Source organism: Salmo salar, chromosome ssa26, assembly GCF_905237065.1.
Source record: "Salmo salar chromosome ssa26, Ssal_v3.1, whole genome shotgun sequence".
Classification (NCBI taxonomy): Eukaryota; Metazoa; Chordata; class Actinopteri; order Salmoniformes; family Salmonidae; genus Salmo; species Salmo salar.
This window is the reverse complement of record NC_059467.1, coordinates 52,178,680-52,203,679: the sequence shown is the minus strand read 5'-3', so window position 1 is coordinate 52,203,679 and position 25,000 is coordinate 52,178,680. Positions and strand designations below refer to the sequence as shown.

At 49.4% G+C, this 25,000-nt stretch overlaps 1 protein-coding gene across 1 annotated transcript in view; it reads left to right on the top strand.

The window, feature by feature from the left end:
• slc9a5 (solute carrier family 9 member A5) overlaps positions 1-25,000 on the top strand; it is a 105,143-nt gene that overhangs the window by 49,879 nt on the left and 30,264 nt on the right. The window contains exons 5-9 of the mRNA XM_045708756.1: positions 6,800-6,878; positions 7,774-7,951; positions 11,581-11,801; positions 13,567-13,769; positions 19,696-19,785. Of these exons, the coding sequence (XP_045564712.1) occupies positions 6,800-6,878; positions 7,774-7,951; positions 11,581-11,801; positions 13,567-13,769; positions 19,696-19,785 (771 nt within the window). The remainder of the gene's footprint in view (positions 1-6,799; positions 6,879-7,773; positions 7,952-11,580; positions 11,802-13,566; positions 13,770-19,695; positions 19,786-25,000) is intronic.

The window sequence follows — 25,000 nt, the reverse complement described above, 5'->3', positions numbered from 1 at the left end:
TACCCTGGTCAACTGAAGAGGGATTCATACAGCTCCATGAATACCCTGGTCAACTGAAGAGGGATTCATACAGCTCCATGAATACCCTGGTCATCTGAAGAGGGATTCATACAGCTCCATGAATACCCTGGTCAACTGAAGAGGGATTCATACAGCTCCATGAATACCCTGGTCATCTGAAGAGGGATTCACACAGCTCCACGAATACCCTGGTCATCTGAAGAGGGATTCATACAGCTCCATGAATACCCTGGTCATCTGAAGAGGGATTCATACAGCTCCACGAATACCCTGGTCATCTGAAGAGGGATTCATACAGCTCCATGAATACCCTGGTCAACTGAAGAGGGATTCATACAGCTCCATGAATACCCTGGTCATCTGAAGAGGGATTCATACAGCTCCATGAATACCCTGGTCAACTGAAGAGGGATTCATACAGCTCCATGAATACCCTGGTCATCTGAAGAGGGATTCATACAGCTCCATGAATACCCTGGTCATCTGAAGAGGAGGGATTCACACAGCTCCATGAATACCCTGGTCATCTGAAGAGGAGGGATTCACACAGCTCCATGAATACCCTGGTCATCTGAAGAGGGATTCACACAGCTCCATGAATACCCTGGTCATCTGAAGAGGGATTCATACAGCTCCATGAATACCCTGGTCATCTGTAGAGAAGGGATTCACACAGCTCCATGAATACCCTGGTCATCTGAAGAGGGATTCACACAGCTCCATGAATACCCTGGTCATCTGAAGAGGAGGGATTCACACAGCTCCATGAATACCCTGGTCATCTGAAGAGGAGGGATTCACACAGCTCCATTAATACCCTGGTCATCTGTCGAGGGATTCACACAGCTCCATGAATACCCTGGTCATCTGTCGAGGGATTTATACAGCTCCATGAATACCCTGGTCATCTGAAGAGGGATTCACACAGCTCCATGAATACCCTGGTCATCTGAAGAGGGATTCACACAGCTCCATGAATACCCTGGTCATCTGAAGAGGAGGGATTCACACAGCTCCATGAATACCCTGGTCATCTGAAGAGGAGGGATTCACAGAGCTCCATTAATACCCTGGTCATCTGAAGAGGGATTCACACAGCTCCATGAATACCCTGGTCATCTGAAGAGGAGGGATTCACACAGCTCCATGAATACCCTGGTGATCTGAAGAGGGATTCACACAGCTCCATGAATACCCTGGTCATCTGAAGAGGAGGGATTCACACAGCTCCATGAATACCCTGGTCATCTGAAGAGGAGGGATTCACACAGCTCCATGAATACCCTGGTCATCTGAAGAGGGATTCACACAGCTCCATGAATACCCTGGTCATCTGAAGAGGGATTCACACAGCTCCATGAATACCCTGGTCATCTGAAGAGGGATTCATACAGCTCCATGAATACCCTGGTCATCTGAAGAGGGATTCACACAGCTCCATGAATACCCTGGTCAACTGAAGAGGAGGGATTTACACATTAGTAGTTGGCCCGTCTTTGTGGGATTACAGGGTATTGGACCAGTAACCCGGGCATTCTTCGTTACTGGAGACACACACACACACCAACAAACACACTAGTGTGTGTGGGTGGCAGGTAGCTTAGCGGTTAGAGCGTTGAGCCAGTAACTGAAAGGTTGCTAGTTCGAATCCCCAAGCCTACAAGGTGTAAATCCTGTCCATGTGCCACCCCAAGGCAGTTAACCCTAATGGTTCCAGGGTTTATAATCTCTGACCCTGGTCCTGACCCCACTCCCAGGATGCCTCAGGAGGAGATGGGATAGACCCTGGCCCTGACCCCACTCCCAGGATGCCTCAGGGGGAGATGGGATAGACCCTGGCCGTGACCCCACTCCCAGGGTGCCTCAGGAGGAGATGGATAGACCCTGGCCCTGACCCCACTCCCAGGATGCCTCAGGAGGAGATGGGATAGACCCTGGCCCTGACCCCACTCCCAGGATGCCTCAGGGGGAGATGGGATACACCCTGGCCGTGACCCCACTCCCAGGGTGCCTCAGGAGGAGATGGGATAGACCCTGGCCCTGACCCCACTCCCAGGATGCCTCAGGAGGAGATGGGATAGACCCTGGCCCTGACCCCACTCCCAGGATGCCTCAGGGGGAGATGGGATAGACCCTGGCCGTGACCCCACTCCCAGGGTGCCTCAGGAGGAGATGGGATAGACCCTGGGCCTGACCCCACTCCCAGGATGCCTCAGGAGGAGATGGGATAGACCCTGGCCCTGACCCCACTCCCAGGATGCCTCAGGGGGAGATGGGATAGACCCTGGCCGTGACCCCACTCCCAGGGTGCCTCAGGAGGAGATGGGATAGACCCTGGCCCTGACCCCACTCCCAGGATGCCTCAGGAGGAGATGGGATAGACCCTGGCCCTGACCCCACTCCCAGGATGCCTCAGGGGGAGATGGGATACACCCTGGCCGTGACCCCACTCCCAGGGTGCCTCAGGAGGAGATGGGATAGACCCTGGCCCTGACCCCACTCCCAGGATGCCTCAGGAGGAGATGGGATAGACCCTGGCCCTGACCCCACTCCCAGGATGCCTCAGGGGGAGATGGGATAGACCCTGGCCGTGACCCCACTCCCAGGGTGCCTCAGGAGGAGATGGGATAGACCCTGGGCCTGACCCCACTCCCAGGATGCCTCAGGAGGAGATGGGATAGACCCTGGCCCTGACCCCACTCCCAGGATGCCTCAGGGGGAGATGGGATAGACCCTGGCCGTGACCCCACTCCCAGGGTGCCTCAGGAGGAGATGGATAGACCCTGGCCCTGACCCCACTCCCAGGATGCCTCAGGAGGAGATGGGATAGACCCTGGCCCTGACCCCACTCCCAGGATGCCTCAGGAGGAGATGGGATAGACCCTGGCCCTGACCCCACTCCCAGGATGCCTCAGGGGGAGATGGGATAGACCCTGGCCCTGACCCCACTCCCAGGATGCCTCAGGAGGAGATGGGATAGACCCTGGCCCTGACCCCACTCCCAGGGTGCCTCAGGAGGAGATGGGATAGACCCTGGCCCTGACCCCACTCCCAGGATGCCTCAGGAGGAGATGGGATAGACCCTGGCCCTGACCCCACTCCCAGGATGCCTCAGGGGGAGATAAGATATGCCAAAAAAAACACCGTTGTAAATGTGTGAAATAGGACACATATATACAGCCACCTGGGTTCTGTACTGCCCCTCCTGGGTTCTGTGCTGCCCTCCTGGGCTCTGTGCTCCCCCTCCTGGGCTCTGTGCTGCCCCTCCTGGGCTCTGTGCTGCCCCTCCTGGGTTCTGTGCTGCCCCTCCTGGGCTCTGTGCTGCCCCTCCTGGGCTCTGTGCTGTCCCTCCTGGGCTCTGTGCTGCCCCTCCTGGGCTCTGTGCTGCCCTCCTGGGTTCTGTGCTGCCCCTCCTGGGTTCTGTGCTGCCCTCCTGGACTCTGTGGTTCCCTCCTGGGCTCTGTGCTGCCCCTCCTGGGCTCTGTGCTGCCCCTCCTGGGTTCTGTGCTGCCCCTCCTGGGCTCTGTGCTGCCCCTCCTGGGTTCTGTGCTGCCCCTCCTGGGCTCTGTGCTGCCCCTCCTGGGTTCTGTGCTGCCCCTCCTGGGTTCTGTGCTGCCCCTCCTGGGCTCTGTGCTGCCCCTCCTGGGTTCTGTGCTGCCCCTCCTGGGTTCTGTGCTGCCCCTCCTGGGCTCTGTGCTGCCCCTCCTGGGTTCTGTGCTGCCCCTCCTGGGCTCTGTGCTGGCCCTCCTGGGTTCTGTGCTGCCCTCCTGGGTTCTGTGCTGCCCCTCCTGGGTTCTGTGCTGCCCCTCCTGGGCTCTGTGCTGCCCCTCCTCTACCTCCGTTCAACTCTGGGTCCGTTTAATAATCTACTCTCTGTAGGGAATAATCCACTAGGTTCAGTGTCCAATCCCTCTTCTATTGGCAAATCTCTCCTCAACACTCTGAAATGGGATCCAAATGTTCTCCTGGTCAGCATCGATGCTGCACAGCAATAACAAGACTAGTTTTCTCCTGGTCAGCATCGATGCTGCACAGCAATAACAAGACTAGTTTTCTCCTGGTCAGCATCGATGCTGCACAGCAATAACAAGACTAGTTTTCTCCTGGTCAGCATCGATGCTGCACAGCAATAACAACAAGACTAGTTTTCTCCTGGTCAGCATCGATGCTGCACAGCAATAACAACAAGACTAGTTTTCTCCTGGTCAGCATCGATGCTGCACAGCAATAACAACAAGACTAGTTTTCTCCTGGTCAGCATCGATGCTGCACAGCAATAACAACAAGACTAGTTTTCTCCTGGTCAGCATCGATGCTGCACAGCAATAACAACAAGACTAGTTTTCTCCTGGTCAGCATCGATGCTGCACAGCAATAACAACAAGACTAGTTTTCTCCTGGTCAGCATCGATGCTGCACAGCAATAACAACAAGACTAGTTTTCTCCTGGTCAGCATCGATGCTGCACAGCAATAACAACAAGACTAGTTTTCTCCTGGTCAGCATCGATGCTGCACAGCAATAACAACAAGACTAGTTTTCTCCTGGTCAGCATCGATGCTGCACAGCAATAACAACAAGACTAGTTTTCTCCTGGTCAGCATCGATGCTGCACAGCAATAACAACAAGACTAGTTTTCTCCTGGTCAGCATCGATGCTGCACAGCAATAACAACAAGACTAGTTTTCTCCTGGTCAGCATCGATGCTGCACAGCAATAACAACAAGACGAGTATTTACATTCTGCTGATATCCAATTGGTAGTTACAGTCTTGTCCCGCTAGCTATATGGATCATCAGGCTAGGACTGAGGGGCTAGCGAGGGGCCCTGTTAGCTAGCCACAACACCGACCTGGGTTGAAATACTAATTGAAATCGTTTTCAAAACACTGTATCTGTGCTTGATTGAGCTTGTCCGTTTTACGATTGAACCGATTGAACAGTCTGAAACGTTTAAAACCATGTCCACCTGGCACGCGAAGCCTAAAGCAAACACTATTTGAACCCATGTCTGGTTAACCGTAATCCGTCCCGTCCCCCCCCCCGTCTCAAGCTCAGGCTTATTTGATGAGAAATTTAAGCGGCTTTTCTCAAGGGGTTTTTTTCAGAATAGGCCGTTAGACTCATTAAAAAGTCTATTTACATCGTTGCGTGTGAACACAGTAACATTCTAATGCTGAACACTTAATAAAAATTTAAAAAATTAAAACGTCTCTCTCTCATATTTCTTTGTTCTCTGGTGTATCAGCACAACACAACCCACTTGATGTTGTTCGTTCTCTTTTTTTAAACGTTTTTTTATTAACTCACAGAATTGTTTCTACGGTCTTTAATTCTTTTTTTGGGGGAGTCCAGTGAGTTGTGAAGTTAACACCGTCACCCCGGACACTATGTTTTTGCGTCCCAAATGGAACCCTAATTCCCCCTTTTTTTGTGTGCACTGACTTGAGAATAGGGTGCTATTTGGGGATGTAACCTAGGATTTCAGGCCCTCTGCTTTATTACAGTGTTGCTACCACGCTTTGTGAGGAGAGAAACCAAGTTTACGGGGAAGATTATACTGCAGAAGAGCCAAGCGCTGACGCCAACCACTGTCGTCTGTATTGATCAATCGTTTCAGAGTAGGAGCGCTGAGCCTAGATCCTAGGCTAAACTGATGCTAGATCAGCACTTCTACTCTGAGATGCTGTGCAGCCCGTGGTGAGGATTGGTTATATCCAACCCCAGGCCTTTAATAGTGGATCAGGGTTATAACCAACCCCAGGCCTTTAATAGTGGATCAGGGTTATAACCAACCCCAGGCCTTTAATAGTGGATCAGGGTTATAACCAACCCCAGGCCTTTAATAGTGGATCAGGGTTATAATCAACCCCAGCCCTTTAATAGTGGATCAGTGTTATAACCAACTCCAGGCCTTTAATAGTGGATCAGGGTTTTAACCAACCCCAGGCCTTTAATAGTGGATCAGGCTTATAAACAAACCCAGGCCTTTAATAGTGGATCAGGCTTATAAACAAACCCAGGCCTTTAATAGTGGATCGGGGTTATAACCAACCCCAGGCCTTTAATAGTGGATCGGGGTTATAACCAACCCCAGGCCTTTAATAGTGGATCAGGGTTATAACCAACCCCAGGCCTTTAATAGTGGATCAGGCTTATAACCAACCCCAGGCCTTTAATAGTGGATCAGGGTTATAACCAACCCCAGGCCTTTAATAGTGGATCAGGCTTATAAACAAACCCAGGCCTTTAATAGTGGATCGGGGTTATAACCAACCCCAGGCCTTTAATAGTGGATCGGGGTTATAACCAACCCCAGGCCTTTAATAGTGGATCAGGGTTATAACCAACCCCAGGCCTTTAATAGTGGATCGGGCTTATAAACAAACCCAGGCCTTTAATAGTGGATCGGGGTTATAACCAACCCCAGGCCTTTAATAGTGGACCGGGGTTATAACCAACCCCAGGCCTTTAATAGTGGATCGGGGTTATAACCAACCCCAGGCCTTTAATAGTGGATCAGGGTTATAACCAACCCCAGGCCTTTAATAGTGGATCGGGGTTATAACCAACCCCAGGCCTTTAATAGTGGATCAGGGTTATAACCAACCCCAGGCCTTTAATAGTGGATCAGGGTTATAACCACCCCCAGGCCTGCAGCACTGCAGTGTGCTGTGCACTGCCAATAAGTAACACCCACCTGTATAGAGAACGCATTGTGTTATGGAGAGAGTTACAAAGACAATCTCCTGATGATGTAATTTGTCCTTCTCTGCAGGTGTTGTATAAGGTGTACATGTCCTTCGTGGAGGTGGGCCCTGAGAATGTTCAGACAGCTGACTATTTCAAAGGAGTGGGTGAGGATGTGTTCTGTTATTAGCTGTAATCTGTTAGCTGTAGTTTATTTACACTATGATATCCTTCTCCTGATTTCCTGTCTCTGAACCTAAAGACTCTCCCTCCCCATCTTCCTCCTCCTCTCCCCATCTTCCTCCCTGTCTCCCACCCTCTTCCTGCCTGTCTCCCCACCCTTCCTCCTCCTCCTCCCTATCTTCCTCCTCCCCTCGCCTCTTTCTCCCTGTCTCCCTCCACCCTTCCTCATCCTCCCCATCTTCCTCCTCCCCTCTCGTCTTCCTCCCTGTCTCCCTCTACCCTTCCTCCTCCCCATCTTCCTCCTCCCCTCTCCTCTTCCTCCCTCTCTCCCCACCCTTCCTTCTCCCCATCTTCCTCCTCCCCTCTCCTCTTCCTCCCTGTCTCCCTCTACCCCTCCTTCTCCCCATCTTCCTCCTCCCCTCTCCCTCCCTGTCTCCCTCCACCATTCCTCCTCCTCCTCCCCTCTCCTCCTCCTCCCCATCTTCCTCCTCCCCTCTCCTCTTCCTCCCTGTCTCCCTCTACCATTCCTCCTCCTCCCCTCTCCTCTTCCTCCCTGTCTCCCTCCACCCCTCGTCCTCCTCCCCATCTTCCTCCTCTCCTCTTCCTCCCTGTCTCCCTCTACCCCTCCTTCTCCCCATCTTCCTCCTCTTCCTCCCTGTCTCCCTCCACCCTTCCCCCCTCCTCCTCCTCCCCTCTCCTCTTCCTCCCTGTCTCCCTCTACCCCTCCTCCTCCCCATCTTCCTCCTCCTCACTCCTCTTCCTCCCTCTCCTCTTCGTCCCTGTCTCTCTCCACCCTTCCTCCTCCCCTCTCCTCTTCCTCCCCGTCTCCCTCCACCCTTCCTCCTCCTCCCCCCTCCTCTCCTTCCTCTCCCTCCTCAGCCTCCTTCCTCATCGTCAGTATTGGGGGAACCATGGTGGGTCTGATATTTGCTGCTCTCCTAGCCTTCCTCACGCGTTTCACCAAGAAGGTCCGCATCATTGAGCCTCTCTTGGTCTTCCTCATGGTCTACCTGGCCTACCTCACCGCTGAACTCTTCTCTCTGTCCGCCATCTTGTCGTGAGTACATCTTTAGTGTGTGTTATAGAAATCACCACGGAAAATGTGATGGCCTGCACTCAAAAAATATGTTTGCATTTGTTTCATCACTGATGCTACGTGTCAGCGTGAATCATGTCTTCTATCTCCCCCCTTCATAACATTACAGTTGCTAACAGCTAACAGCTAACAGGCTGTGTGTTTATAGATGGACTGAGGTAATACTGGCTGGGGGTTATTGTATAACAGGCTGTGTGTTTATAGATGGACTGAGGTAATAATGGCTGGGGGTTATTGTATAACAGGCTGTGTGTTTGTAGATGGACTGAGGTAATAATGGCTGGGGGTTATTGTATAACAGGCTGTGTATTTATAGATGGACTGAGGTAATAATGGCTGGGGGTTATTGTATAACAGGCTGTGTGTTTATAGATGGACTGAGGTAATAATGGCTGGGGGTTATTGTATAACAGGCTGTGTGTTTGTAGATGGACTGAGGTAATAATGGCTGGGGGTTATTGTATAACAGGCTGTGTGTTTATAGATGGACTGAGGTAATAATGGCTGGGGGTTATTGTATAACAGGCTGTGTGTTTATAGATGGACTGAGGTAATAATGGCTGGGGGTTATTGTATAGCAGGCTGTGTGTTTGTAGATGGACTGAGGTAATAATGGCTGGGGGTTATTGTATAACTAACATGCTGTGTGTTTGTAGATGGACTGAGGTAATAATGGCTGGGGGTTATTGTATAACAGGCTGTGTGTTTATAGATGGACTGAGGTAATAATGGCTGGGGGTTATTGTATAACAGGCTGTGTGTTTGTAGATGGACTGAGGTAATACTGGCTGGGGGTTATTGTATAACAGGCTGTGTGTTTATAGATGGACTGAGGTAATAATGGATGGGGGTTATTGTATAACAGGCTGTGTGTTTATAGATGGACTGAGGTAATAATGGCTGGGGGTTATTGTATAACAGGCTGTGTGTTTGTAGATGGACTGAGGTAATAATGGCTGGGGGTTATTGTATAACAGGCTGTGTGTTTATAGATGGACTGAGGTAATAATGGCTGGGGGTTATTGTATAACAGGCTGTGTGTTTATAGATGGACTGAGGTAATAATGGCTGGGGGTTATTGTATAACTAACAGGCTGTGTGTTTATAGATGGACTGAGGTAATAATGGCTGGGGGTTATTGTATAACTAACAGGCTGTGTGTTTATAGATGGACTGAGGTAATAATGGCTGGGGGTTATTGTATAACAGGCTGTGTGTTTGTAGACGGACTGAGGTAATAATGGCTGGGGGTTATTGTATAACAGGCTGTGTGTTTATAGATGGACTGAGGTAATAATGGCTGGGGGTTATTGTATAACTAACAGGCTGTGTGTTTATAGATGGACTGAGGTAATAATGGCTGGGGGTTATTGTATAGCAGGCTGTGTGTTTATAGATGGACTGAGGTAATAATGGCTGGGGGTTATTGTATAGCAGGCTGTGTGTTTATAGATGGACTGAGGTAATAATGGCTGGGGGTTATTGTATAACAGGCTGTGTATTTATAGATGGACTGAGGTAATAATGGCTGGGGGTTATTGTATAACTAACAGGCTGTGTGTTTATAGATGGACTGAGGTAATAATGGCTGGGGGTTATTGTATAACTAACAGGCTGTGTGTTTATAGATGGACTGAGGTAATAATGGCTGGGGGTTATTGTATAACAGGCTGTGTGTTTGTAGATGGACTGAGGTAATAATGGCTGGGGGTTATTGTATAACAGGCTGTGTATTTGTAGATGGACTGAGGTAATAATGGCTGGGGGTTATTGTATAACAGGCTGTGTATTTATAGATGGACTGAGGTAATAATGGCTGGGGGTTATTGTATAGCAGGCTGTGTGTTTGTAGATGGACTGAGGTAATAATGGCTGGGGGTTATTGTATAACAGGCTGTGTGTTTGTAGATGGACTGAGGTAATAATGGCTGGGGGTTATTGTATAGCAGGCTGTGTGTTTGTAGATGGACTGAGGTAATAATGGCTGGGGGTTATTGTATACTAACAGGCTGTGTGTTTATAGATGGACTGAGGTAATAATGGCTGGGGGGTTATTGTAACTAACAGGCTGTGTGTTTGTAGATGGACTGAGGTAATAATGGCTGGGGGTTATTGTATAACAGGCTGTGTGTTTGTAGATGGACTGAGGTAATAATGGCTGGGGGTTATTGTATAACTAACAGGCTGTGTGTTTATAGATGGACTGAGGTAATAATGGCTGGGGGTTATTGTATAACTAACAGGCTGTGTGTTTATAGATGGACTGAGGTAATAATGGCTGGGGGTTATTGTATAACTAACAGGCTGTGTGTTTATAGATGGACTGAGGTAATAATGGCTGGGGGTTATTGTATAACAGGCTGTGTGTTTGTAGATGGACTGAGGTAATAATGGCTGGGGGTTATTGTATAACAGGCTGTGTGTTTATAGATGGACTGAGGTAATAATGGCTGGGGGTTATTGTATAACAGGCTGTGTATTTATAGATGGACTGAGGTAATAATGGCTGGGGGTTATTGTATAACAGGCTGTGTATTTATAGATGGACTGAGGTAATAATGGCTGGGGGTTATTGTATAGCAGGCTGTGTGTTTATAGATGGACTGAGGTAATAATGGCTGGGGGTTATTGTATAGCAGGCTGTGTGTTTGTAGATGGACTGAGGTAATAATGGCTGGGGGTTATTGTATAGCAGGCTGTGTGTTTGTAGATGGACTGAGGTAATAATGGCTGGGGGTTATTGTATAACAGGCTGTGTGTTTATAGATGGACTGAGGTGAATGAACCTACAGCAGCCAAGGTGATAATGGCTCTGGGGGTTATTTTGGCTTGTTTTGCTGTTCTCCAAATAGCATTTAAAAAAAAGGTTTTAAATTGTATTGAAATACAGTAAATGAGCTTCAACTTTCAAAAAATTCCCTCCCCCCCTCTTCCGGACTTCACTGAAACTCGAACCCTGGGCCCAGACCTGGGCCCAGATTCTCTCAACCTTCTCTAGAAGAAATCTCTTCTTAGCTGCCATTTTTTTCCTCTTAACTATAACTATAGATTTAAGAAGAAAGTTAAGCAAAGTTGTTACTCCTTAAAAAAGGTTATTGGAAATTATCTTACGCTGTTTACTTGTGTTTCTCCTTAAGCAAAAAAGTTAAGAAATTATATTCTTGAAAATAGAGTTTGTGGGAAATGTTTTTTAAATTCCTAGATATCTAAACCATTGTTTTAAACTCAAGGGCAGTGAGAGAAAACAGCTCATGAAAACAATTGAACTTAATTCACTCACAAACTTTATCTGAAAGTTTCAGTATTGATTATTTTTAAACCCAAAAACAGTCATCTCAGTTGTAAATATGCTAACATGATTACCGTTGCTAACTAGATAGCTAGCTAAATCGGTTGCCTAGCAACAAACATCTTAAGAAGATATTTGAGGATTTTGTAAGAAAATCATTAAATCTTACGATATTGTTGAGGAATTGCACTTACGAACTATCTTATGAACTTTTTAAGAAACGTTTTGTGTTTTGTAAAGTGTTTTGTAAATCTGGACCCTGGTCCTCTCCTGTCCTCTCTCTCTCTCTCTCCACCTTCAGAATGACGTTCTGTGGTATCGGCTGTAACAAGTACGTGGAGGCTAACATATCCCAGAAGTCTCGTACCACGGTGAAGTACACGATGAAAACCCTAGCCAGCATCGCCGAGACCATCATTTTCATCTTCCTGGGCATCTCAGCCGTGGACAAGTCTAAGTGGGCCTGGGACACAGGACTCATCTCCTGTACGCTCATCTTTATCTTCGTCTTCAGGGCCCTGGGTAGGTGCTGCCTTACTAAAACATTGATATTGTACCCAACGTTGTTAATCCACACGTAGCTGAAGGTGAATAGCAATAATATACCTCTGTGTATCAGGGATTGTAGCCCCTGGGTGAGAGTGGACCTACGAACCACAAAGAAAGGAGCACTTCTCTGTCCTTACTGTGGATTTATTTGACCCAACAATTTTTGTCTGAAAGATACTTTCGTCAGGGAGCTTGTCTGAACAAGCCTTTCGTCAGGGAGCTTGTCTGGAAGATACTTTCGTCAGGGAGCTTGTCTGAACAAGCCTTTCGTCAGGGAGCTTGTCTGAACAAGCCTTTCGTCAGGGAGCTTGTCTGGAAGATACTTTCGTCAGGGAGCTTGTCTGGAAGATACTTTCGTCAGGGAGCTTGTCTGGAAGATACTTTCGTCAGGGAGCTTGTCTGAACAAGCCTTTCGTCAGGGAGCTTGTCTGAAAGATACTTTCGTCAGGGAGCTTGTCTGAAGAGTCTTTCGTCAGGGAGCTTGTCTGAAGAGTCTTTCATCAGGGAGCTTGTCTGAAGATACTTTCGTCAGGGAGCTTGTCTGGAGAGTATTTCGTCAGGGAGCTTGTCTGGAAGAACCTTTCGTCAGGGAGCTTATTTGAACGAGCCTTTCGTCAGGGAGCTTGTCTGAAGAGTCTTTCGTCAGGGAGCTTGTCTGAAGAGTCTTTCATCAGGGAGCTTGTCTGAAGATACTTTCGTCAGGGAGCTTGTCTGGAGAGTCTTTCGTCAGGGAGCTTGTCTGGAAGATACTTTCGTCAGGGAGCTTGTCTGGAAGATACTTTCGTCAGGGAGCTTGTCTGAAGATACTTTCGTCAGGGAGCTTGTCTGAAAAAGCCTTTCGTCAGGGAGCTTGTCTGGAAGATACTTTCGTCAGGGAGCTTGTCTGAAGATACTTTCGTCAGGGAGCTTGTCTGAAGAGTCTTTCGTCAGGGAGCTTGTCTGGAAGAACCTTTCGTCAGGGAGCTTGTCTGGAAGATACTTTCGTCAGGGAGCTTGTCTGGAAGATACTTTCGTCAGGGAGCTTGTCTGGAAGATACTTTCATCAGGGAGCTTGTGTGGAAGATACTTTCGTCAGGGAGCTTGTCTGAACGAGCCTTTCATCAGGGAGCTTGTCTGGAAGATACTTTCGTCAGGGAGCTTGTCTGGAAGATACTTTCGACAGGGAGCTTGTCTGGAAGATACTTTCGTCAGGGAGCTTGTGTGAAAGATACTTTCGTCAGGGAGCTTGTCTGAACAAGCCTTTCGTCAGGGAGCTTGCTTTACACACAGATACTGAACAGAGTCTTGAGGATCCAGCGTGTATTATCAGTAATCGGGCCCCACTATAAAACCTTTAATGCCAAACAGAGTTAGATGATAAAATAATCACTCTTTCAATTAACTCCAAAAGGTGGCTGAATATCTCCTGCCCTTTATCAATTTTATTAATCTTTATTGAACTAGTTAAGAACAAATTCTTATTTTCAATGACGGCCTACCGGGGAACAGTGGGTTAAACTGCCTTGTTCAGGGGGCAGAACGACAGATTTGTACCTTGTCAGCTCGGGGGATTCCAACTTGCAACCTTTCAGTTACTAGTCCAACGCTGTAACCACTAGGCTACCCTGCTGCCCTTTATCAATACTCAATGATGAGTCTGACAATGTATTGGTATGACTTCATTTATATTGTTGTGTGGGGGGGGGGGGGGAAATAAGTAATATACTGTAGCTGATCAATACTCTCTGCTCTCTTTCAGGTGTGGTCATGCAGACCTGGGTGTTGAACTGGTTCCGTCTCGTCCCATTGGACAAGATCGACCAGGTGGTGATGTCGTACGGTGGCCTGCGAGGGGCGGTGGCATTTGCCTTGGTGGTGCTGCTGGACGCAGAACGGGTCCCGGCTAAAGACTACTTCGTGGCCACTACCATCATAGTGGTCTTCTTCACTGTCATGTTCCAGGTAAAGTATTTACTAGAGATATTTTAATACATATTTTAATACATATATTTTAGTCCAGAAAATTGAATAGGGTCTATCGTTCTATATGGAATTAATTAAGGCCAGGAGTTTTTTCCTCAAATCAAATCAAATGTTATTTGTCACATACACATGGTTAGCAGGTGTTAATGCGAGTGTAGCGAAATGCTTGTGCTTCTAATTCCTAATTCCGACCGTGCAGTCTAATATCTAACAAGTAATCTACCAATTCCACAACAACTACCTTGTACACACAAGTGTAAAGGAACAGCTGCCTCACGCTGTAGAAACAGGAAATAGACTAGTGTCCTGTCCAGGGGGAGTACTCACTCTACAGAAACAGGAGATGGACTAGTGTCCTGTCCAGGGGGAGTACTCACTCTACAGAAACAGGAGATGGACTAGTGTCCTGTCCAGGGGGAGTACTCACTCTACGGAAACAGGAGATGGACTAGTGTCCTGTCCTGGGGGAGTACTCACTCTACAGAAACAGGAGATGGACTAGTGTCCTGTCCAGGGGGAGTACTCACTCTACAGAAACAGGAGATGGACTAGTGTCCTGTCCAGGGGGAGTACTCACTCTACGGAAACAGGAAATGGACTAGTGTCCTGTCCAGGCGGAGTACTCACTCTACGGAAACAGGAGATGGACTAGTGTCCTGTCCAGGCGGAGTACTCACTCTACAGAAACAGGAGATGGACTAGTGTCCTGTCCAGGGGGAGTACTCACTCTACAGAAACAGGAGATGGACTAGTGTCCTGTCCAGGGGGAGTACTCACTCTACAGAAACAGGAGATGGACTAGTGTCCTGTCCAGGGGGAGTACTCACTCTACAGAAACAGGAGATGGACTAGTGTCCTGTCCAGGGGGAGTACTCACTCTACAGAAACAGGAGATGGACTAGTGTCCTGTCCAGGGGGAGTACTCACTCTACAGAAACAGGAGATGGACTAGTGTCCTGTCCAGGGGGAGTACTCACTCTACAGAAACAGGAGATGGACTAGTGTCCTGTCCAGGGGGAGTACTCACTCTACAGAAACAGGAGATGGACTAGTGTCCTGTCCAGGGGGAGTACTCACTCTACAGAAACAGGAGATGGACTAGTGTCCTGTCCAGGGGGAGTACTCACTCTACAGAAACAGGAGATGGACTAGTGTCCTGTCCAGGGGGAGTACTCACTCTACAGAAACAGGAGATAGACTAGTACTACTAGGATTATACACTAGTGGATGTAATGTGATAGTGGATAATGTGATAGTGGATAATGTGATAGTGGATAATGTGTGGTAGTGAGTAATGTGATAGTGGATAATGTGTGATAGTGGATAATGTGTGGGTGTGGGTAATGTGATAGTGGATAATGTGTGGTAGTGAGTAATGTGATAGTGGATAATGTGTGATAGTGGATAATGTGTGGGTGTGGGTAATGTGATAGTGGATGATTTGATAGTGGATAATGTGTAATAGTGGATAATGTGTAATAGTGGATAATGTGTGATAGTGGATAATGTGTAATAGTGGATAATGTGTAATAGGGGATAATGTGTGGTAGTGAATAATGTCTGGTAGTGGATAATGTGTGATAGGGGATAATGTGTGATAGGGGATAATGTGTGGTAGTGAATAATGTGTGATAGGGGATAATGTGTGGTAGTGAATAGTGTGTGATAGGGGATAATGTGAGCAAACAGAGGGCGGGTCTATCCGACATGGCACCCTATTCCCTATATAGTGCATTACTTTTGGTCAGGGCCCATAGGACTCTGGTCAAAGGTAGTGCACTATATAGGGGATAGGAGCCATGGGGGACAGCCAGGCAGGTAGGACAGCAGGGGATGGCTGGAGGACAGAGCAGGTTGACAGCTATTCAGCCAATGGGCTATTCTGGGTTTTACAGACTAGCTCGCCCTCGGAATCAGGGGTGAAAGTAAGGCGATCCGTGTAAAACGGGAGGGTACGCCGTGCCGTGTAAATCGTGAGGGAACGCCGTGCCGGTAAAACGGGAGGGTACGCCGTGCCGTGTAAATCGTGAGGGTACGCCGTGCCGTGTAAATCGTGAGGGAACGCCGTGCCGTGTAAATCGTGAGGGAACGCCGTGCCGGTAAAACGGGAGGGTACGCCGTGCCGTGTAAAACGTGAGGGTACGCCGTTCCGGTAAAACGTGAGGGTACGCCGTGCCGTGTAAAACGTGAGCCTATCACAATAATTAAACAGATTTCAAGAAGACTGTAGGCTATTACACTATTTATCATTACCGAATGTCAGACGCATGAAAAATGAGCGAATAGATTTGAAAACGTATGAAATATGCTCTTAATAAATGCGGAGTGTAGTTGGATGGTAACGCGGACATTTTGCCAAGGCAGAGACGAATAGCCGAGACGCTCGCTGGCATCAATGTAGGCATCAATTCAGCTCCCAAGACTTGGGCCTAATGAATGGTAATTACTAAATGTCATTCATAACACTTTCTGGGGGTTTTGGAAGTGACGGTCTCTTTGCATTTATCAAATGGCGCAGTATGGATATAGCCTGATAGATGGAATAGTCTCTGAAGTCTGGACACTGGCTGTAGTCTATTATAATATTGACTGAAGTCTGGACACCGACTGTAGTCTATTATAATATTGACTGAAGTCTGGACACAGACTGTAGTCTATTATAATATTGACTGAAGTCTGGACACCGACTGTAGTCTATTATAATATTGACTGAAGTCTGGACACGGACTGTAGTCTATTATAATATTGACTGAAGTCTGGACACGGACTGTAGTCTATTATAATATTGACTGAAGTCCGGACACGGACTGTAGTCTATTATAATATTGACTGAAGTCTGGACACCGACTGTAGTCTATTATAATATTAACTCCTGCAGAACTAGGTGTTCCTTGCATTAAAATTATAGACCAAAAGTTAATTTTGTCTCTGGAACCAGAATGGAGAAATATGAAGCATGATGGATTGTTTTCACAGCTTTTCATTTTCTTTTAAACCCGTCAAACTGAAAATCTCCCAGGTCCGTAAATGTTCTCCCAGGTCCGTAAATGTTCTCCCAGGTCCGTAAATGTTCTCCCAGGTCCGTAAATGTTCTCCCAGGTCCGTAAATGTTCTCCCAGGTCCGTAAACGTTCTCCCCCGCTCCTCAAACGTTCTCCCCCGCTCCTCAAACGTTCTCCCCCGCTACTCAAACGTTCTTCCCCGCTCCTCAAACGTTCTTCCCCGCTCCTCAAACGTTCTCCCCCGCTCCTAAAACGTTCTCCCCCGCTCCTCAAACGTTCTCCCTCGCTCCTCAAACGTTCTCCCCCGCTCCTCAAACGTTCTCGCTCCGCTCCTCAAACGTTCTCCCCCGCTCCTCAAACGTTCTCCCCCGCTCCTCAAACGTTCTCAAACGTTCTCCCCCGCTCCTCAAACGTTCTCCCCCGCTACTCAAACGTTCTCCCCCGCTCCTCAAACTTTCTCCCCGCTCCTCAAACGTTCTCCCCCGCTCCTCAAACGTTCTCCCCCGCTCCTCAAACGTTCTCCCTTGCTCCTCAAACGTTCTCCCCCGCTCCTCAAACGTTCTCCCCCGCTCCTCAAACGTTCTCGCTCCGCGTGAGAGAAGCAGAAATGAAAGAGAGAACTTTACCCGATGTCAACCTAGATTTGTCGCTGATGCGTTGATTTCGTTCTATTGATTTATGACATCATTCTGCTGATCGTGGAGTTTTTTAGTGTTCTGGGAGGAACATCAGGTTAATGACAGAAGAGAAGCTGTGTTTATCCAATTATAGACAAGTTGACTAACTAATGGCCTTCCACCAAAAATGATACGTGAGAAACGTGAGACGTAACAGCTATTCTTTCACCCGTAACGTAATAACGTGCGGAAGGGAAGCTTATACATGAGCCTTTTTTGAAGTAATTGTTTGACAATTAGATGAAAACATTTGACATTTTACATTTTAGTCATTTAGCAGACGCTCTTATCCAGAGCGACTTACAGTAGAATGCATAGATTTAATTACATTTTTTTAAGGACTGGTCCCCCCGTGGTGAATCGAACCCACAACCCTGGCGTTGCAAGCGCCATGCTCTACCAACTGAGCTACACTGGACCGTGGTACCAGGGCCCTATGGTAGTGTACTACTAAGGACTGGTCCCCCCGTGGTGAATCGAACCCACAACCCTGGCGTTGCAAGCGCCATGCTCTACCAACTGAGCTACACGGGACCGTGGTACCAGGGCCCTATGGTAGTGTACTACTAAGGACTGGTCCCCCCGTGGTGAATCGAACCCACAACCCTGGCGTTGCAAGCGCCATGCTCTACCAACTGAGCTACACGGGACCGTGGTACCAGGGCCCTATGGTAGTGTACTACTAAGGACTGGTCCCCCGTGGTGAATCGAACCCACAACCCTGGCGTTGCAAGCGCCATGCTCTACCAACTGAGCTACACGGGACCGTGGTACCAGGGCCCTATGGTAGTGTACTACTAAGGACTGGTCCCCCCGTGGTGAATCGAACTCACAACCCTGGCGTTGCAAGCGCCATGCTCTACCAACTGAGCTACACGGGACCGTGGTACCAGGGCCCTATGGTAGTGTACTACTAAGGACTGGTCCCCCCGTGGTGAATCGAACCCACAACCCTGGCGTTGCAAGCGCCATGCTCTACCAACTGAGGCCACATCATTACCGGTTGTATTTATAACACATTCAAAAATAAAAAAATGTAGGCTAATACATTTTAAAAGTGAAATGCCGAATCTTCACTATTATCCTTTTAAATTTAAAGGGATTTTATGCTGTATGTATTTCCGTGATTAGACCTATAATCATATATAGGAGGTCCCTATACCGGGAAGACATGACATCTAGTCTCTCACCCCTTTTGTGTAATGGGTGCAGGTTTCTGTTACAGCCAAGCGCTAATACATCAACCCAGTCCAGAGCTTGTTTTCTGTTGACTCAACAGTCTTGGAGAGATCTTAGCCCCCGTCCCCCCAAGGCTGACCTTGCTCTGCCTTATCCAACACGCTGTCTATTTCCTGTTTGTTGTCCTACGTTGATAATCACATGGATCAAGATGTGGTTTATCTGTGTGTTGATCCGGGTGATATCAGAACACGGGGAGGGGGCCTGGTGTGTCCTGGGGAGGGGACCTGGGGAGGGGACCTGGGGAGGGGACCTGGTGTGTCCTGGGGAGGGGGCCTGGGGACGGGGCCTGGTGTGTCCTGGGGAGGGGGCCTGGGGACGGGGCCTGGTGTGTCCTGGGGAGGGGACCTGGGGAGGGGGCCTGGTGTGTCCTGGGGAGGGGACCTGGGGAGGGGACCTGGGGAGGGGACCTGGGGAGGGGGCCTGGTGTGTCCTGGGGAGGGGACCTGGGGAGGGGACCTGGGGAGGGGACCTGGTGTGTCCTGGGGAGGGGACCTGGGGAGGGGACCTGGGGAGGGGACCTGGGGGAGGGGGCCTGGTGTGTCCTGGGGAGGGGACCTGGGGAGGGGGCCTGGGGAGGGGGACCTGGGGAGGGGACCTGGGGAGGGGGCCTGGTGTGTCCTGGGGAGGGGGCCTGGGGCTTTATCCTGTGAGCTGGGTGTGAACGGGAGGATTTACATTTCTCCTCTAATCTACTGTAACTCCTTTGCTTTTTCCCTCTCTCTCTCTCTCTCTCTCTCTCTGTCCCCCCTCTCTCTCTCTCTGTCCCCCTCTCTTTCTCTCTCTCTCTCTCTCTCTCTCTCTCTCTCTCTCTCTCTCTCTCTCTCTCTCTCTCTCTCTCTCTCTCTCGCCCTCTCTCTCTGTCTCTCTCTCCCTCTTTCACCCCCCCCCCTCCCCTCCCCTCTCTCTCTCTCCCTCTTTCACTCCCTCCCCCTCTCTCTCTCTCTCTCTCTCTCTCTCTCTCTCTCTCTCTCTCTCTCTCTTCCAGGGTCTGACCATCAAGCCTCTAGTGAACTGGCTCAAAGTACCTCGTGCCACTAACCGCAAGCCCACCATCAACGAGGAGATACACGAACGAGTGAGTGATTCAGTTTAATGTCACATCACAGGAACAGCCGTTACGGCCTCGACTGAACGGAGACAGACTGACAGGAGGGACTCACAGATTGAGCTGCAGCTCCTCAACTAACACACACACCCACACACACACACACACACACACACACACACACCCACACACACACACACACACACACACACACACACACACACCCACGCACGCACACACACACACACACACACACACACGCACACACACACCCGCCCACGCACGCACACACACACCCGCACGCACGCACGCACGCACGCACACACACACACACCCACGCATTCACGTATTCACACACACACATGCACGCACGCACACAAACACACACACACACACACACCCACGCATACACACACCCACCCACCCACGTATTCACGCACGCACACACACACATGCACCCACTCACGCACACACACACACACACTGTGACAGATACGGGCCGACTCTCTTCTGTAACAGATACGGGCCGACTCTCTTCTGTGACACTGTGTCAGATATGGGCCGACTCTCTTCTGTAACAGATACGGGCCGACTCTCTTCTGTAACACTGTGACAGATACGGGCCGACTCTCTTCTGTAACACTGTGTCAGATACGGGCCGACTCTCTTCTGTGTCAGATATGGCCGACTCTCTTCTGTGACAGATACGGGCCGACTCTCTTCTGTGTCAGATACGGGCCGACTCTCTTATGTAACACTGTGTCAGATACGGGCCGACTCTCTTCTGTAACACTGACAGATACGGGCCGACTCTCTTCTGTAACACTGTGTCAGATACGGGCCGACTCTCTTCTGTGACACTGTGACAGATACGGGCCGACTCTCTTCTGTAACACTGACAGATACGGGCCGACTCTCTTCTGTAACAGATACGGGCCGACTCTCTTCTGTAACACTGTGACAGATACGGGCCGACTCTCTTCTGTAACACTGTGTCAGATACGGGCCGACTCTCTTCTGTGTCAGATATGGCCGACTCTCTTCTGTGACAGATACTGTCCGACTCTCTTCTGTGTCAGATACGGGCCGACTCTCTTATGTAACACTGTGTCAGATACGGGCCGACTCTCTTCTGTAACACTGACAGATACGGGCCGACTCTCTTCTGTAACACTGTGTCAGATACGGGCCGACTCTCTTCTGTGACACTGTGACAGATACGGGCCGACTCTCTTCTGTAACACTGACAGATACTGGCCGACTCTCTTCTGTGTCAGATACGGGCCGACTCTCTTCTGTGTCAGATATGTGCCGACTCTCTTCTGTAACAGATACGGGCCGACTCTCTTCTGTAACACTGACAGATACTGGCCGACTCTCTTCTGTAACACCTTGACAGATACGGGCCGACTCTCTTCTGTGACACTGTGACAGATACGGGCGGACTCTCTTCTGTGCCAGATACGGGCCGACTCTCTTCTGTGACAGATACAGGCCGACTCTCTTCTGTGTCAGATACGGGCCGACTCTCTTCTGTGTCAGATATGTGCCGACTCTCTTCTGTAACAGATACTGGCCGACTCTCTTCTGTGTCAGATACGGGCCGACTCTCTTCTGTGACAGATACGGGCCGACTCTCTTCTGTGTCAGATATGTGCCGACTCTCTTCTGTAACAGATACGGGCCGACTCTCTTCTGTAACACTGACAGATACTGGCCGACTCTCTTCTGTAACACCTTGACAGATACGGGCCGACTCTCTTCTGTGACACTGTGACAGATACGGGCGGACTCTCTTCTGTGCCAGATACGGGCCGACTCTCTTCTGTGACAGATACAGGCCGACTCTCTTCTGTGTCAGATACGGGCCGACTCTCTTCTGTGTCAGATATGTGCCGACTCTCTTCTGTAACAGATACGGGCCGACTCTCTTCTGTAACACTGACAGATACGGGCCGACTCTCTTCTGTAACACTGTGACAGATACGGGCCGACTCTCTTCTGTGACACTGTGTCAGATACGGGCCGACTCTCTTCTGTGTCAGATACGGGCCGACTCTCTTCTGTGTCAGATATGTGCCGACTCTCTTCTGTAACAGATACGGGCCGACTCTCTTCTGTAACACTGACAGATACGGGCCGACTCTCTTCTGTAACACTGTGTCAGATACGGGCCGACTCTCTTCTGTAACACTGTGACAGATACGGGCCGACTCTCTTCCTTAACACTGTGACAGATACGGGCCGACTCTCTTCTGTAACACGGTGTCAGATACGGGCCGACTCTCTTCTGTAACACTGACAGATACGGGCCGACTTTCTTCTGTAACACTGTGTCAGATACGGGCCGACTCTCTTCTGTAACACTGACAGATACGGGCCGACTTTCTTCTGTAACACTGTGACAGATACGGGCCGACTCTCTTCTGTAACACTGTCAGATACGGGCCGACTCTCTTCTGTAACACTGTGACAGATACGGGCCGACTCTCTTCTGTGACACTGTGACAGATACGGGCCGACTCTCTTCTGTAACACTGAAAGATACGGGCCGACTCTCTTCTGTGACACTGTGACAGATACGGGCCGACTCTCTTCTGTAACACTGAAAGATACGGGCCGACTCTCTTCTGTGACAGATACGGGCCGACTCTCTTCTGTAACACTGTGACAGATACGGGCCGACTCTCTTCTGTAACACTGTGTCAGATACGGGCCGACTCTCTTCTGTAACACGGTGTCAGATACGGGCCGACTCTCTTCTGTAACACTGTGACAGATACGGGCCGACTCTCTTCTGTAACACTGACAGATACGGGCCGACTCTCTTCTGTAACACTGTGTCAGATACGGGCCGACTCTCTTCTGTAACACTGACAGATACGGGCTGACTCTCTTCTGTAACACTGTGACAGATACGGGCCGACTCTCTTCTGTAACACTGACAGATACGGGCCGACTCTCTTCTGTAACACTTTGTCAGATACGGGCCGACTCTCTTCTGTAACACTGACAGATACGGGCCGACTATCTTCTGTAACACTGTGACAGATACGGGCCGACTCTCTTCTGTAACACTGACAGATACGGGCCGACTCTCTTCTGGAACACTGTGACAGATACGGGCCGACTCTCTTCTGTGACACTGTGACAGATACGGGCCGACTCTCTTCTGTAACACTGAAAGATACGGGCCGACTCTCTTCTGTGACAGATACGGGCCGACTCTCTTCTGTAACACTGTGTCAGATACGGGCCGACTCTCTTCTGTAACACTGTGTCAGATACGGGCCGACTCTCTTCTGTAACACGGTGTCAGATACGGGCCGACTCTCTTCTGTAACACTGTGACAGATACGGGCCGACTCTCTTCTGTAACACTGACAGATACGGGCCGACTCTCTTCTGTAACACTGTGACAGATACGGGCCGACTCTCTTCTGTAACACTGACAGATACGGGCCGACTCTCTTCTGTAACACTGTGACAGATACGGGCCGACTCTCTTCTGTAACACTGACAGATACGGGCCGACTCTCTTCTGTGACACATACGGGCCGACTTTCTTCTGTAACACTGTGACAGATACGGGCCGACTCTCTTCTGTAACACTGTGTCAGATACGGGCCGACTCTCTTCTGTGACAGATACGGGCCGACTCTCTTCTGGAACACTGTGACAGATACGGGCCGACTCTCTTCTGTAACACTGTGTCAGATACGGGCCGACTCTCTTCTGTAACACTGTGTCAGATACGGGCCGACTCTCTTCTGTAACACTGTGACAGATACGGGCCGACTCTCTTCTGTAACACTATGACAGATACGGGCCGACTCTCTTCTGTAACACTGTGACAGATACGGGCCGACTCTCTCCTGTAACAGATACAGGCCGACTCTCTTCTGTAACACTGTGGCAGATACGGGCCGACTCTCTTCTGTAACACTGTGACAGATACGGGCCGACTCTCTTCTGTAACACTGTGACAGATACGGGCCGACTCTCTTCTGTAACACTGACAGATACAGGCCGACTCTCTTCTGTAACACTGTGACAGATACGGGCCGACTCTCTTCTGTAACACTGACAGATACGGGCCGACTCTCTTCTGTAACACTGACAGATATGGGCCGACTTTCTTCTGTAACACTGTGTCAGATACGGGCCGACTCTCTTCTGTAACACTGACAGATACGGGCCGACTCTCTTCTGTAACACTGACAGATACGGGCCGACTCTCTTCTGTAACACTGTGACAGATACGGGCCGACTCTCTTCTGTAACACTGACAGATACAGGCCGACTCTCTTCTGTAACACTGTGTCAGATACGGGCCGACTCTCTTCTGTAACACTGTGTCAGATACTGGCCGACTCTCTCAGATACGAGCCGAGCCCCATGGTATTTACTGACCAAGAGACCTCAACGAGCCCCGTGATATTTACTGACTCAGAGACCTCAACGAGCCCCGAGATATTTACTGACCCAGAGACCTCAACGAGCCCCGTGGTATTTACTGACCCAGAGACCTCAACCTTACAGTGCAGACTGTATATAGTCTCTCCCCAGGTCTCTGACCTGACTGAATAATCTTTGTTAATCCAGACTGTATACGGTCTCTCCCCAGGCTTTTGACCACTGTTTGACTGAATAATCTCTGTTAATCCAGACTGTATACGGTCTCTCCCCAGGCTTTTGACCACTGTTTGACTGAATAATCTCAGTTAATCCAGACTGTATACTGTCTCTCCCCAGGCCTTTGTCCTGACTGAATAATCTCTGTTAATCCAGACTGTATACGGTCTCTCCCCAGGTCTCTGACCTGACTGAATAATCTCTGTTAATCCAGACTGTATACTGTCTCTCCCCAGGCCTTTGACCTGACTGAATAATCTCTGTTAATCCAGACTGTATACTGTCTCTCCCCAGGTCTCTGACCTGACTGAATAATCTCTGTTAATCCAGACTGTATACTGTCTCTCCCCAGGCCTTTGACCTGACTGAATAATCTCTGTTAACCCGGACTGTATACGGTCTCTCCCCAGGTCTCTGACCTGACTGAATAATCTCTGTTAATCCAGACTGTAATCTCTGTTAATCCAGAATGTATACTGTCTCTCCCCAGGCTTTTGACCTAACTGAATAATCTCTGTTAATCCAGACTGTATACGGTCTCTCCCCAGGCCTTTGACCTGACTGAATAATCTCTGTTAATCCAGACTGTATACGGTCTCTCCCCAGGCTT